The sequence below is a fragment of the Hydractinia symbiolongicarpus genome, chromosome 5, assembly GCF_029227915.1.
Source record: "Hydractinia symbiolongicarpus strain clone_291-10 chromosome 5, HSymV2.1, whole genome shotgun sequence".
Classification (NCBI taxonomy): Eukaryota; Metazoa; Cnidaria; class Hydrozoa; order Anthoathecata; family Hydractiniidae; genus Hydractinia; species Hydractinia symbiolongicarpus.
Genome location: NC_079879.1, coordinates 8020278 through 8032898, shown reverse-complemented (window position 1 = coordinate 8032898; position 12621 = coordinate 8020278). Strand labels below are relative to the sequence as shown.

The window sequence follows — 12621 nt, the reverse complement described above, 5'->3', positions numbered from 1 at the left end:
CGTGGCAATTGATACCAGCGATGCGGATGACGATAGCCCATAATATTTTGATAGATTGTCCATTGGCGGCGTCCATTTTCATTCGGACCGGGATGAGATCACTTTTAGAAAGGTTGAATCGCTGAATCCATTTGTAACCAATGAGACAACTTTGGCAGCCGGTGTCTGCCATTGCCGGTATGGTGATAGTTGACTCGTTAGTACCATGTGGAAATTTAAAACCCAGCTCGCTGTAGTCATCTTCCACGATACGCACGGACAAATCGAGAAACGGTTGTGGAGGAGATGGACTTTTCTTCCAAACATCTTTAGATTTGTTGTGGCAGTGGTGATCAACATGATCCGCAGATGCTGTGTTCAATGAGCATAGTGAGTTGAATATCGTGCTGGATTCCTCGACAACTGCAGCATTATCAGGCTTTCTCTCCTTGTTTTCTCAATCTTTGCTCCTACACACGTGATCAAAATGATGCAGACGTTGGCAATTCCCACACTTGTGATTATATGCAGGACATGTGGATTGACGGGATCGTGATGCGCTAGTGCTGTGGCAGTTTGTTCCGCAGTACCCACATTTTGAACCAGAATCGCGTTTGGTATCACGGTTGGTGTCATTGTCTTCTTTTGGCTTATTGAAGGAGTCTCGTTTACCCCTTCTGTACTGGCTATGGATGGCACCAGCCTGGTGGTGATCGATGAGGCGTGTTGCAGAACGTTTCCCTGCTTCCTTTGTTTCAACGAATTTGAGCACTTCTTCCAAACACATGTCCTGGTTCGTATGTCCAAGAAGCTCCAGCTGAATATCAGGGTCGGAGATACCACGACCAAGAACATCACATAATATTTGTTCGGTATAGTCCACAGATAAACAAACTCACACTATTTCTAGGTCCCTGAGTTTAAGATTCAACATAGATAGGAATGAAACCATTTGCTTATTTATTAGTATGCAATGTTGAATCTGAAAACAAACAATAAACAATAAATACAACAGTTCAATGTTCATTACTCTCTAGTTTCCCATTTAGGAAACTTTACGGTTTTCCATTTTGGTAACTGTTACCCTAAACAGGCGAGAAATGTTGCAATGGTTTCCCAATCAGGAAACCACCAAAATAGAAAGGAATCTGCGCAAGAGCTGGTTAAGAAACGCACTTCAGATTTTTAACCAATAGAAAGGGAATATTTTCCTGCAACTTTTCACTAAAGGAAAAAAAATTATCATAGCCTCTTTCCGCAATTCTGTAAAATGGTCTGGAGAATGGGTAACGGTTTCCCAAAAGAGAAACCCAAATTAAAATCAAAAAGATTAGTTTAGGAAACGGTTTCCTATATGGGAAACCATTTCCCTATATAACATGGGTATTTCCCTATTCAACATGGGAAACCGCTTCCCTTTTAGTGTTATCACCTGAACTGAGGCACGTATTATCATCACATCACATCAATTTTTTTCCTCTGTTATGTTTTAATTAGTATGGTTCAGACGTAAAAAAGACACAAAATAATGGAGGATAAATGAATTCATAAGTAGTTTGAAGATATATTTGGGTATGGGTTGAGGTGCTGGGTGTAGTTAAAAATTTAATGTGCTCACAGTCTTACTGTCACTGTAGCAGACAAGACATTTACCATAACATGTCTTAAACAACAGACTCTTGACACTTGACACTACATGTCTATTATGATTATTGTTTATTGTAAGGGTTGGTCCATAGGGCCGTTTTTTTTGCTGCACCATATGGCCACTACATTTTGACAACACAGACACATGACAATTTAAACTTCATTTCATTAGGGCAGACTGATATGAATCGGCACACTCTATACTTTGAAAAATACTTACTTAATCCTTTTTAATGACTGTAAAGAACATACACATACACAAATGCATCTAAACTGACCAACGAAGGAAGCCCAGCACCCCTAAAAAACCCATATAGATAAAGTGTTTCTTTTTGAGGCCATAGCCTGGAAAAAGATTATTTAGAAATTATATGTACCTTATCTTAACCTTAATTATATGTGTTATATATAAGCGCTTCCTTTGGTTTAAAATTTTCTTTATTTACAGTTTCCTTAAAACATTAGAGAATGGGAAAGAAACAGCATCAAAAAGATAAATTGTAAGTAAATATTTTTGTGTTTAAATGCCCTAAATACTCCATGCTATAGCTGCTTGTGGAATAATTTATTTTTCTATAAATATTTTTTTTAAAAAATGCAAAACCATGAATATAAAATCCCATGGCACATATGCACCAGGGTGACCACTCCTCCTTAAATTCCTTACTTAGAAAAACAAAATCTTCTTAAAAGTACTTAAATATACTTAAAAAAAAAATTGAAAATTGTTCTCATTTTATTAGTGGTCTGTACACTTAAGACAGTCTTTATCAACCAGATATTTCACAGACACTTAGCACTCTGTTACCCAATTTCTCTTTGATAAAAAAAACTAGCACTGCCTTTTATTCTATTTGTTTCCAATCAAGAAGAACTTGTAGTCTGAATTTTTCCCTTTATTAATTTATAGCAGAACATTTTTCCATTAAATAACCTGAGGCTTGTTGTATTGTAGCATGTGAAGTAAAAATTTGACCTAAGCCAATTATTATTTTATACATGTTGTACCAACCTATTCTGTTTCATGTAGAACATCTACCTAAAACTTCACTTTGTTCTCTTTTCTAAGCCTAATAATCTTGTATTGTATAATATATTTTTAGTTAGGTTTAGCCTGGCACAAATAAAGGTAAGTGCTTTAGATGCCAACATTTCTTTATGAAAGTAATTTCCACATTTTATTTTTTTCTACCATAGATTGTTTCAGTCCTTCTACTTTGACTGTATGGTACATTTTATTTATTTTCTTTAAGATACATCACAAATAAAGAATGGCAAAGTGAATGGGGAGGAAAAAAAGGTGTGTCTTAATAAAAGACATTTTCAAACATGGCTTTGGTTTACAAAATAACTATTATACATTGGTAGTTTCTCTAGAAAAACTTTAAAATATGTTAACTAAGAAGTAATTATTTTTAGCTGGCAAGAATAAGATAAAATTCCGTCGGCTTCCATTTAATTATTGCAGGTAAGGGATTTTTATTGGAATCACAAAAAAGGTCTGTCTATATTTTTATCTATCCAGCCTCAATTTATGCTTAGCCTTATTTAAAGGGGAACTACACGCAAAAATTATTTTTCGATATATTGTCAAAAATGGGTAACATATTTCAAAAAATAAAAATGTGCAACTTAATTATGTCTGTTTTTACCTCAATAAGAGCAATTTCTTTGCCAGAAATATACCTTTTTTCAACAGGCTGCGTAAAAACAAGAAGACTGGAAATAGTAACAAAAATGACGTTGCAAAGTGCGACATGTAGCAAACCGCAGAGAGAAGCCTCCAACAAAACACATTAAAAAGAAGAGGAGACATTACGATTTGTTGTAACTTATTTTTTAATAAACAAGAACCAAAATAACTAAATAAAGTATATACCAAAAATAAACCTTTTTTATTCGTCAAACAGTTTTCATAAAAAAACTTTGATGTTTTGAAACACTTTTGATGCATTGTCCCTTTCCCGTTGATAACAAGTTATAATTTTGAAAAAGGTTAAAAAAATGAAATTGTATGGATGAAGGAGAACAGTAGCCCATCCAATTTTCTTTTGTGTGATAGACCTCATCTTGGAAAGTTTGCATATTAAATGAGAAACAATTTAAGGGGTAAGGGAGAATTTTTTAGTCTCTGAAGTAAATACAAAAATCGTAGGGACAATACCAGAAACAAGAAGAATATTTCCAGAACGTGCTTTACTTTCGTTTGATGTTCGAAATGTTGATGACATCGGTTCACCCATTAGTTTACTCTAGAAAAGTAATATGTTTACCCCCTGTCAGAAGTTAGACTTTTATTCGCGCAAAACAAAAACGACAAAACTCTGCTTATGAGTTGTGAAAAAAGATAATCATAAGTGGCGAGCAGGACGAAAATTTAACTTTAAAGTATTAAATTTATAAATTTAAAAATGGAAAGTGGGACAAACGAGTAAAATAATATTAGTAAAATAAAAGTTAACGTAAATTATGCAATGTCATGGATTTGATGACTAGTGAATATATGCAAATACGAAGAAAACTTTATTTTTTGCATTCAAGGAATCCAGATGTACTTTGTATTACTATCATATCCCTCTGGAAACATTCGTCAGTTTGTTGTTTGATTTTTCTGAAGGTATCTTATGAAAACTAAGCTCTTTGTTAAACATGAAGCGACTTGTACAACCGAAAGCTGAGCAATTTGGCATATTTAGCATAAAATAAGAAGGAATTGCTAGTAGCTATATAAGATATATTTTGTCAAAATTATAAACTATTTAAAAATTTGTTTTAATAAGCCAGCCATTGCATAGAATTGCGCTTTCCGCACTTTCAACGTCACACATCACATTCGTCCCAGTCTTTTCTTTACGGAATTTGCGGTCGGATTTGTAGCCATATTTTGGGGTGATAAGGTTCGTATTGTTGGCACTTGGAAGTCATATTAAACAGTGAAACTAGTTGAATTTGTTTTCTTATGGTAGTGGTAACAATATATCAAAAAATAATTTAAATCCAAAACAAAAATGGCAACAAAATGTCAGAAATAACCTTGTAGTACCTTTAGAATACTAAAACCTCCTTAAATTTCCTAACATAAAATAGGTGAAAAAATGCTGGTACTTATATTTCAATAATTGTTTTAATGTGCATTATTTCTGATTGTCTAGTATTTCCCTGCAACCATTTGAGCATCCATTATGTACGAAAGAAGGAGTTGTGTTTGATTTGTTGTAAGTACATTTCACTGTTAACAAAATGGAAACACTTATTTATTTTTTTTTCATTCTCTCTATAAACTTTGATACTTTTTAGAAATATAGTACCTTTTCTAAAAAAATACAAGAAAAGCCCTGTGACTGGAGAGGTATGTGAATTTAAAAAAAGCATTAAAATATTTGTTTCTATGATATTATGAGGAAAAGTTATTTTAAGTCAAAATATGAACACAAATAAAAAAATTTAACACTGCCCTTACGAAATAACTTTTCTGTAAATAGATTAAAATTGAGAATTATTTTTATCAATGATCTGTCAAAATAATATGTCACATTTGCTAAAAGTGTGTCCACTTTGTACGTTACAGACAGAGCAGATCAGAATATTATAGGTTTATTATTTCGCTTCTACACTTCGCATCTAAATATTTATGTCGTCATAAATAATTATACTCACTTTATTTAGCCTATGGTTGCTAAAGATTTAATAAAATTACACTTTCATAAGAACAACAAAGGTTTGTAGCAGAAGTTTTTCTATGTTTTTTAGCTTATTCTTTAATCTCATATTCCATGCAACAGGGTGTTCGTCACAATAATGGAAAGGAAAGGAGTGTCTAAACCACAAAAAAAATATGGAAAAATGTTGTCTTATCTAAGAACGGAACTCAAAAGCTTTAGTTTTATTCAGAAAATTGCAGAAATTAATTTTTCACAAGTACAATTTGAGGAATTTGATTTTGTTATATAATGCACTAAACCAAGCCCCAACCAAGTCATATAAAAGTGTGAATTGATCCTTTCTGCTTAACGTTTAGTATGAGAATAGAATAGATATCTTAGATGGTTGTCTAGTTGAGCGGTTGTTGTGCTTGCATGCCCTCTGTAGCTCAAATGGTTTGTTTTTAAGCACTAGGACCCCCTTTGCAGGACCCTCATTGAAAACAATTCTATTAGCTGCTGATATCTTGGGTAAATATTAGTCAGAATAATAATTGTCAGGCCGTTTTAGTTTTAATACTGTTTAATAGAATAATAGAATAATAATATTTGTTACATGTTACCATTAGCTTAATGATTATTTACTGTAGATGAATATCACTGTCCTGTTATGTACAAAGTGTTTAATGAAAACTCGCATATTGTTGCAATCAAAACCACTGGCAACATATTCTCGTATGAGGTTGGTTTTATTCTGTATTATATATTTGTAAATACTTTACACACCTACTTTAAGATATATTTTTTTCTTTAAATTTGCAGGCTATTGAGGAATTAAATTTAAAAACGAAAAATTTTAAAGATCTTTTAACAAGTGAACCATTTACTCGCAAAGATATCATCACAATACAGGTATTTTTTAGCGTTTATGTTGGTTTCTTAAAAACTTGATTTGTTTGTATTTATGTTATTTGTTGCACTTTTAGACTTAATTTTTTAGATAATATCCATAGTTATTGCATAATGTTTTGTAGGATCCTTCAAAACTTGAAAAGTTTAACATATCAAACTTCTACCACATTAAAAATAACATGAAAATTCTCGATGATGGTCAGTACGTCTATTCTTTTGTTGGGTGATTAAATTATTTGTATGAATTAAGCATTATTCATACGATATGTAGTTCTAAGTATCCCGATGAGACTTATTCTTGCAAAATCTGTCCCATTCGTAAAATTGAGAAGCTATTTTCAAAAGTTCTAAAAGTAAATGTAAAATTTTCAACCTTGCAAAACTCTTTCCTGTCTTGTTTGTTCGATGTCTACGTCAGATTTTTTTTTCAGAAAATATTTCAGAAGTGGATATAGTGGTGTCAAAGTGTACTGGAAAATAATGTTATTGTTATTGTTTTAGACGAGGAAGCAGCCAAAAAGGATCCAATGTACAGAATACGCAAAGCTAATTTGGAAACAGAAAGTACACTTAAAGAATTAGAAAAAACTTATAAAGAACCAACTGAGGTATATGTCCACTAAATCTTACACTTTTCAAGATTCTTTGACTGCATTTTTGTTTCATAAGTTATATATGTATTTTTATGACTTTTAGTCTTATCTAAAGCCTCAGTCATCAAAATCAGACGAATATAAATACTCAGTAAGCTTTTTACACATTTGTTGCACGTATTCTTTATTACATTTATTTTGTTACATTTTTTATTTTTATATTTAACTTTTTTTGAAGGCTCACTACTCAACTGGTGCTGTGTCAGGTTCATTCACATCTACCTCACAGGATAGAAGTACAACGCAGGAGGCTGGTACATCCTTTTGTTGTTGTAAACATACTTTGCAAAATTATGAAAGTTTTATTTTATCGTCAAGAAAGTTCTATTTAAGATGCATTCCTAAGAAATACAGGGTTAATGTACGTAATTCAAGTCAATATGCAAGGAAACTTTGTTGAATGAGAAGGTCAACAAGTGTAGGAAGGCTCAAGATTAGAATTTTTTTTAAACTAATTGTATTTTAAAATTATTTCTTGTAGCTGCACTTGATACCGATGTTGTACGGTATGACCGAGTAAAGAAATTAGGCAAAAAAGGTCAGTACCCTGAAAATTCTTTAAAATTTTTTTAAGATAGATTGTGTCTAAAATGGCATTTTAGAAGAAAATTCTGTAAACTAGACATTTTGTTTTGGGTTTATTTTTAACATCACATTTTCTGTTGCATTCAAAATCATAATCAATGTTGTTATAAACGTAAAAGTGTCCTCATAATAGCTTCACTATCTTTATCTTCGTTTTTTGGTTTTACTGGCCATCCTGTTCTACCCATAGTATATGAGTATGATATACTGATTTCTTTTTTTGTAATATCACTTGTGTTGTTTCTCTGTGCATTGTAGGTTACGTTCGGTTGACAACGAGCAAGGGAAATATAAACCTGGAATTGCATTGTAATATGGTATGTAGGTCAAAAGATTTTTCGAAGATAGAAACATCCAGGTTGAATAAAAAGCATGTTTGTTATAACAAAAAAACACGTAGGACACTAAGTTGATTCAGCATCAACTGAGCATTGATAAAGTCTGTTCTATTTTTGGTAGCGCCAGACCAGTTGATATTTAGCTGAGATGAATGAACCTCTGAAGCTTCGATTTCATGAAGAAATTCTTTTACATTTTCAGTTAACAACACCCCTAATTGTTCGTGTTTTTTTTATTTCTTCCAGGTCCAAAAAACGTGTGAAAACTTCATCAAGTTATGTGATAAAGGTTACTATGACAACACAAGTTAGTAAACTGCTTCTGCGTGATTCGAAACACAGCTGTACATGTTGACATGAATTTGAATTATTGTTTCATCCCTATTTTTTTAGTATTTCATCGATTGATAAAACATTTTATGGTAAGCCTTTTTTTATTTTTTAATTCTTTATCGGCTACAGTACCCATATTATATTATTATTAAAAAGCGAAGCGCCTTGCGTTGTTCCCACATATATTCCAGAATAAGGAAAAGAGTTGATTTTAAACTACGAATTACTTTTTGTCTTGAGAAATGTTGCGGAAATTTCTTTTTAATTTTTTTAATTTTTCAAACTTTTTACTTCATGTCAACATTTGTATTTTGTTGTGAATACAAATATTGTAGGTACAAGGAGGAGATCCAACCGGCACTGGACATGGTGAGACGCGTATTTAAATATTAAGTAGAAGGAATTGTTGCACAATCCATATATATTCTTATACGTATATTCTTTTTTATTCAGGTGGTGAATCTGCGTGGGGCGGAAAATTTAAAGACGAATTCAAACCAAATCTTTCACATGCAGGTACTACCAATCGTTGCTTTTTGTATTTGTTTATATGTATGACCAGAGTTTTTAAAATTATGTCTGTAATACTAGCGTTGCTTTTTATTATTATTTTTTTTTTGACATATTTTTCTCAAATCACTTCGATAGTTTATTTACTTTTCTATTTAAACTTGTTCAGGACGTGGGATATTAAGCATGGCAAACTCTGGTAAAGACACCAATGGATCACAGTTGTAAGTTGTCGGAAACATTCATGCTACTGCTAAGTTTATTCATGCAGAATTAAACACGACAACATTTTGAAACGTGCTCAGATTGGTACAGTTTTTACACAACAGGCGCAACCCACAATAGCGTAAATATCCAAAATTTTCTTCAGAATTAAAAAAAAATACCTTTTTTTGTTTGGTATAAACATAGATAAAATTTCATGTACATCGGTCTTACCTAAAAAAAATAAGTAGGATTCACAACCAGTGTAGAAATTGCAACATTGACAGACAATTGGGTGTTAAATTTCGCTATGCGATCTTGTTCTTCATTTCAGTTTTATCACGTTCCGTTCATGTCAGCATTTGGATAACAAACATACTATCTTTGGAAAGTAAGTTTCGTTCTTTTTAATTTTAAATATTTTCTTTCCCTAAAAATAATCCTTGAAACAGTGAGTTTTGGGCGACACACTTCCTTACATAAGACAACACACACCCCCTCCTCCCCTGATGTGTAAATACTAATTTTATTATCTTTATTTAGAGTTGTTGGAGGTTTGGAAACATTGAACGAATTTGAAGCAATCAAAACAGACAAGGACGATAAACCTGTTGTGAGCGATTTTTTTTAAGGTGTACCCTCTCTAAGGTTGTTAAGTGAACTAGTGATCCCGACCACCTTGCAATCGATGCATAAAAAATACCCACAACTTTTTAATGGGGTGTTATTAACATTTTATTTCTTACTATCGAATATTAACGTCAAGGCTACCCTGTGCTCAATGCACAAAAAAGTTCGAAAGCCTCAAACACAATATTTAAAATGGTGAATTTTTGTTGTTATATACTTTCAAGGCGTTAAAAACGAGACTCAATTAACGCGTATTGTTTTTAGGAAGAAATCAAATTACTGGGTACCAGGGTTTTCGTGAATCCTTTTGAAGAAGTCGATGAACAGGTAACAACGACTAAATTCTTTCGTGTGTTTTCTAGAATAAACTCTTCCATCAATCAACATCAACAACTAAATTAACTCGTTGATAATACAATAAGGTGGAGAGTGCAGATTCACCCTTCCTTTATCGCGCGAAAAAAAAGTTCGATTGTCTTCAACTTTTAAATTTTGGTCATGCGGGGTGTAATAACGATAATATGGATTTAAATATTCTAACAAATTTTATTATTTTTAGTTACAAAAAGAAAGAGAGGAAGAAAAACAAAAAGAACTGGTAAGAAAAATTTTATAAAACGGAATAAGTAATAAGTAACAAGGGAGTAGAAACTGATAACAAAATAAATTACATACGTTTCGTTTTTGTTGATCAGTTTATTTTGAACTGTGAAGACTGCAGTGCGGTTGTAACATTCTGGAAAGTTTAACAAATCATTTCAGTCGTGTGTAATTAAAAAACATAAAACTCTACATTCGCAATAATTTAGGAAGCACACCAACCACCAAGTAAAACAGTGAAAGAAGAAAAGAAACAAAAAGTCTACCGTACGTCTGGAGTTGGGAAATACATTCCTACCAATATAAGGTGTGTACTTTATATAATATACGAGGAATACTTTTTTATAGCTGTAGTGAATAATTTCACTGTGAAAAGTTGTTAGCCCAATCCTGAATAATATTTTACGCAGTTGACTGGATGAACTGTTATTGCCTTCCTCCCTGCACAATTCAGGAGTCACAAAACTGTAACAATTTATGCGTTGATAATGTCAATAAAACTTCTTGTATTTATAAGTAGGAATCTTATTTATGTTGCACGTTTTCTTGTTGGACCGTTGATTATAGATTGATTGCGGATTGCCTCTTTTCTGATTTCTGAATATCTACATTAAACGTTAATTTTCTTACATTTTTTTTCCATTTCAAGACGGTTTTCTGTGATCAGTCATCTTTCAACTTCCTCTTGTACGTTTAGAAAACATCCTAGAACGTCTGCAGGAGATAGTTTAGCTTATAAATCCTGCTAATACAAGTAATTTTCAAAAGAGCCTCGGTTTACTTCCTCAAGTATTTTGATCGTTATTTTACAACAATCTTTCAGTCCCCTTCATAACAATGGGCTTTTTTCAAATCCTAGTAATTAGCAAGTCGCGAAATATATTCTCGCGAAATCCAAAAAATTGCAAAAAAATTTATCTCGCGAAAATTTATTTATACCTCGATAAAACTACAAAGTCATGTGAATTGAGGCGAGCATCAGAAATTTAAAAATAGCAGAATGATTTAAACAAACACAAGACTTGAGTATTTATTCTCTTTATAAGTAGCCTGCGTCGTGGTTCGTTCACATTGAGGGGAATTGTTGTTGCCATGGGTTGTTTATTAAAGAAAGTTGGGGACATCCCTGGAAAAACAGCTCAATATTTTTTTTGCTTTTCCCTTAATCGCATATCTTTAATTAAAATTGCTCTAATCACAGAGGCTGATAATAATTATCAACTAGAAAAAAATTACCAAGAAGAACAAAATAAAAAACTAAGGAACCCTTTTGTTTTTCCGAAAATTCCAACGTATAGTGAAAAATGTCGCGAAATTCCTTGGGTATTCCCTTGAGAAGTTAAAACCTAACAAGAATTTAGTCGTTTCGGGTTTAACTTGTGTCCCTATGAACTTTAATCACAAGCTGATCTAAATCCGAGGAAAGTAAAATTGTAAACAAAAATTTAGGACATAAATTTTCGGACAGTAGCAGTACTTGAAACACTGCTGTGTGAAATAAATATACAACTTAATTTCCTGCTCGATTTCCCTAACGTGGCATAGGTTGACCCGTAGCCGCAGTAACGACACTTGTTAAACATGCTCGCACTGTGAACTGAACCACTTGTCCATACGATTACAAAGCAAACTTTCCTGCTATTCGGTTACAGCCCAATCATGCAGTCATTGAGGCTGAAAAATTTCGTTCGAATAGTAATATAGATTTTGGATACTGAAATATGAAAATTGAATTTGCTTTTTGCGATGAACTTACTATAACCCGTTTCTTAAATTTTTTATTACGCCTCTCACATGACGATTTACTTCATTTAGCAAGCGCATGAACGAAGAGTCTGAATCGTCATTATCAACTGAATCCAAGAAACCGAAAAAGTCGTCCGGTTTTGGTGATTTCAGTAGTTGGTAACAAGCGTGTCTTAACGAAATGTTTGCAACGAATTTTCTTATTATTTTGTAATTTTTATTATATTATATGTAAAATGAATCCACGTTGTTTTTCATCTTTTCGATCATGTTGCTCATACTTCGCAAATTAAAGTTTTCACCGCGCACGTTTTTAATAATTTATCTAGGTTGGTTTCTATTGAATACTAACGCTTAAGCTCAAATTTCTCTGAAACTAAGCATAATGCTAAGCATACCTTGAAGCTAAGAACATACCTTAACAACCAAAAATTTCGGCGTATAAAAGTTCGGCGGATCTATTGAATACAACGCTTAAGCTCAAATTTCTCTGAAACTAAGCATAATGCTAAGCATACCTTGAAGCTAATAACATACCTTAACAACCAAAAAGTTCGGCGGAGAAAATTCCGGACAGATACAATTATCGTTTTCGCTAATTTTAGCGGCGAAGCCCGTAATTTCAGCAGAAATTCGGAAATAAGCATATTGCTAAGCATACTTTTAAGGTCGAATTGAAAAAATCCAAACCAACTGTATGTTTATAAAAAAATGAGTGAGGATTGCGTCAAGTGGTGGTTTTAATGTCATAATTGAAAAATGGAATGTAAACATTTCTTCAGAAATACCAGTGGTGAAATCTTAACGACAATAACTTATTTTGATTATCATCATAATTCCTAA

The 12621-nt window shown here is 32.5% G+C and overlaps 1 protein-coding gene across 1 annotated transcript; it reads left to right on the top strand.

Annotated features, from left to right (window-relative positions):
* The first annotated feature begins 851 nt into the window (after positions 1–851).
* On the top strand, positions 852–12023 carry LOC130644543 (RING-type E3 ubiquitin-protein ligase PPIL2-like). Its single transcript, XM_057450191.1, has 26 exons — positions 852–904; positions 2075–2126; positions 2880–2926; positions 3046–3094; positions 4779–4841; positions 4924–4975; positions 5293–5344; positions 5918–6009; positions 6090–6179; positions 6302–6377; positions 6681–6787; positions 6876–6923; positions 7011–7086; positions 7314–7370; positions 7676–7734; positions 8002–8062; positions 8149–8177; positions 8424–8457; positions 8542–8604; positions 8768–8822; positions 9137–9193; positions 9346–9415; positions 9697–9759; positions 9992–10030; positions 10242–10339; positions 11848–12023. Exons 2-26 carry the CDS (start codon positions 2095–2097, stop codon positions 11939–11941), a joined length of 1563 nt encoding a protein of 520 aa, XP_057306174.1. The 5' UTR covers positions 852–904; positions 2075–2094; the 3' UTR covers positions 11942–12023.
* Positions 12024–12621: the final 598 nt, after the last annotated feature.

Excerpts from the sequence above, each read along its gene's own strand:
- LOC130644543 (XM_057450191.1), top strand. The coding sequence starts at position 2,095 with ATGGGAAAGAAACAGCATCAAAAAGATAAATT. Across the intron at positions 8,605-8,767 it reads ACCAAATCTTTCACATGCAG|GACGTGGGATATTAAGCATG; the intron begins GTACTACCAATC and ends AAACTTGTTCAG. Across the intron at positions 9,416-9,696 it reads ACAAGGACGATAAACCTGTT|GAAGAAATCAAATTACTGGG; the intron begins GTGAGCGATTTT and ends TATTGTTTTTAG.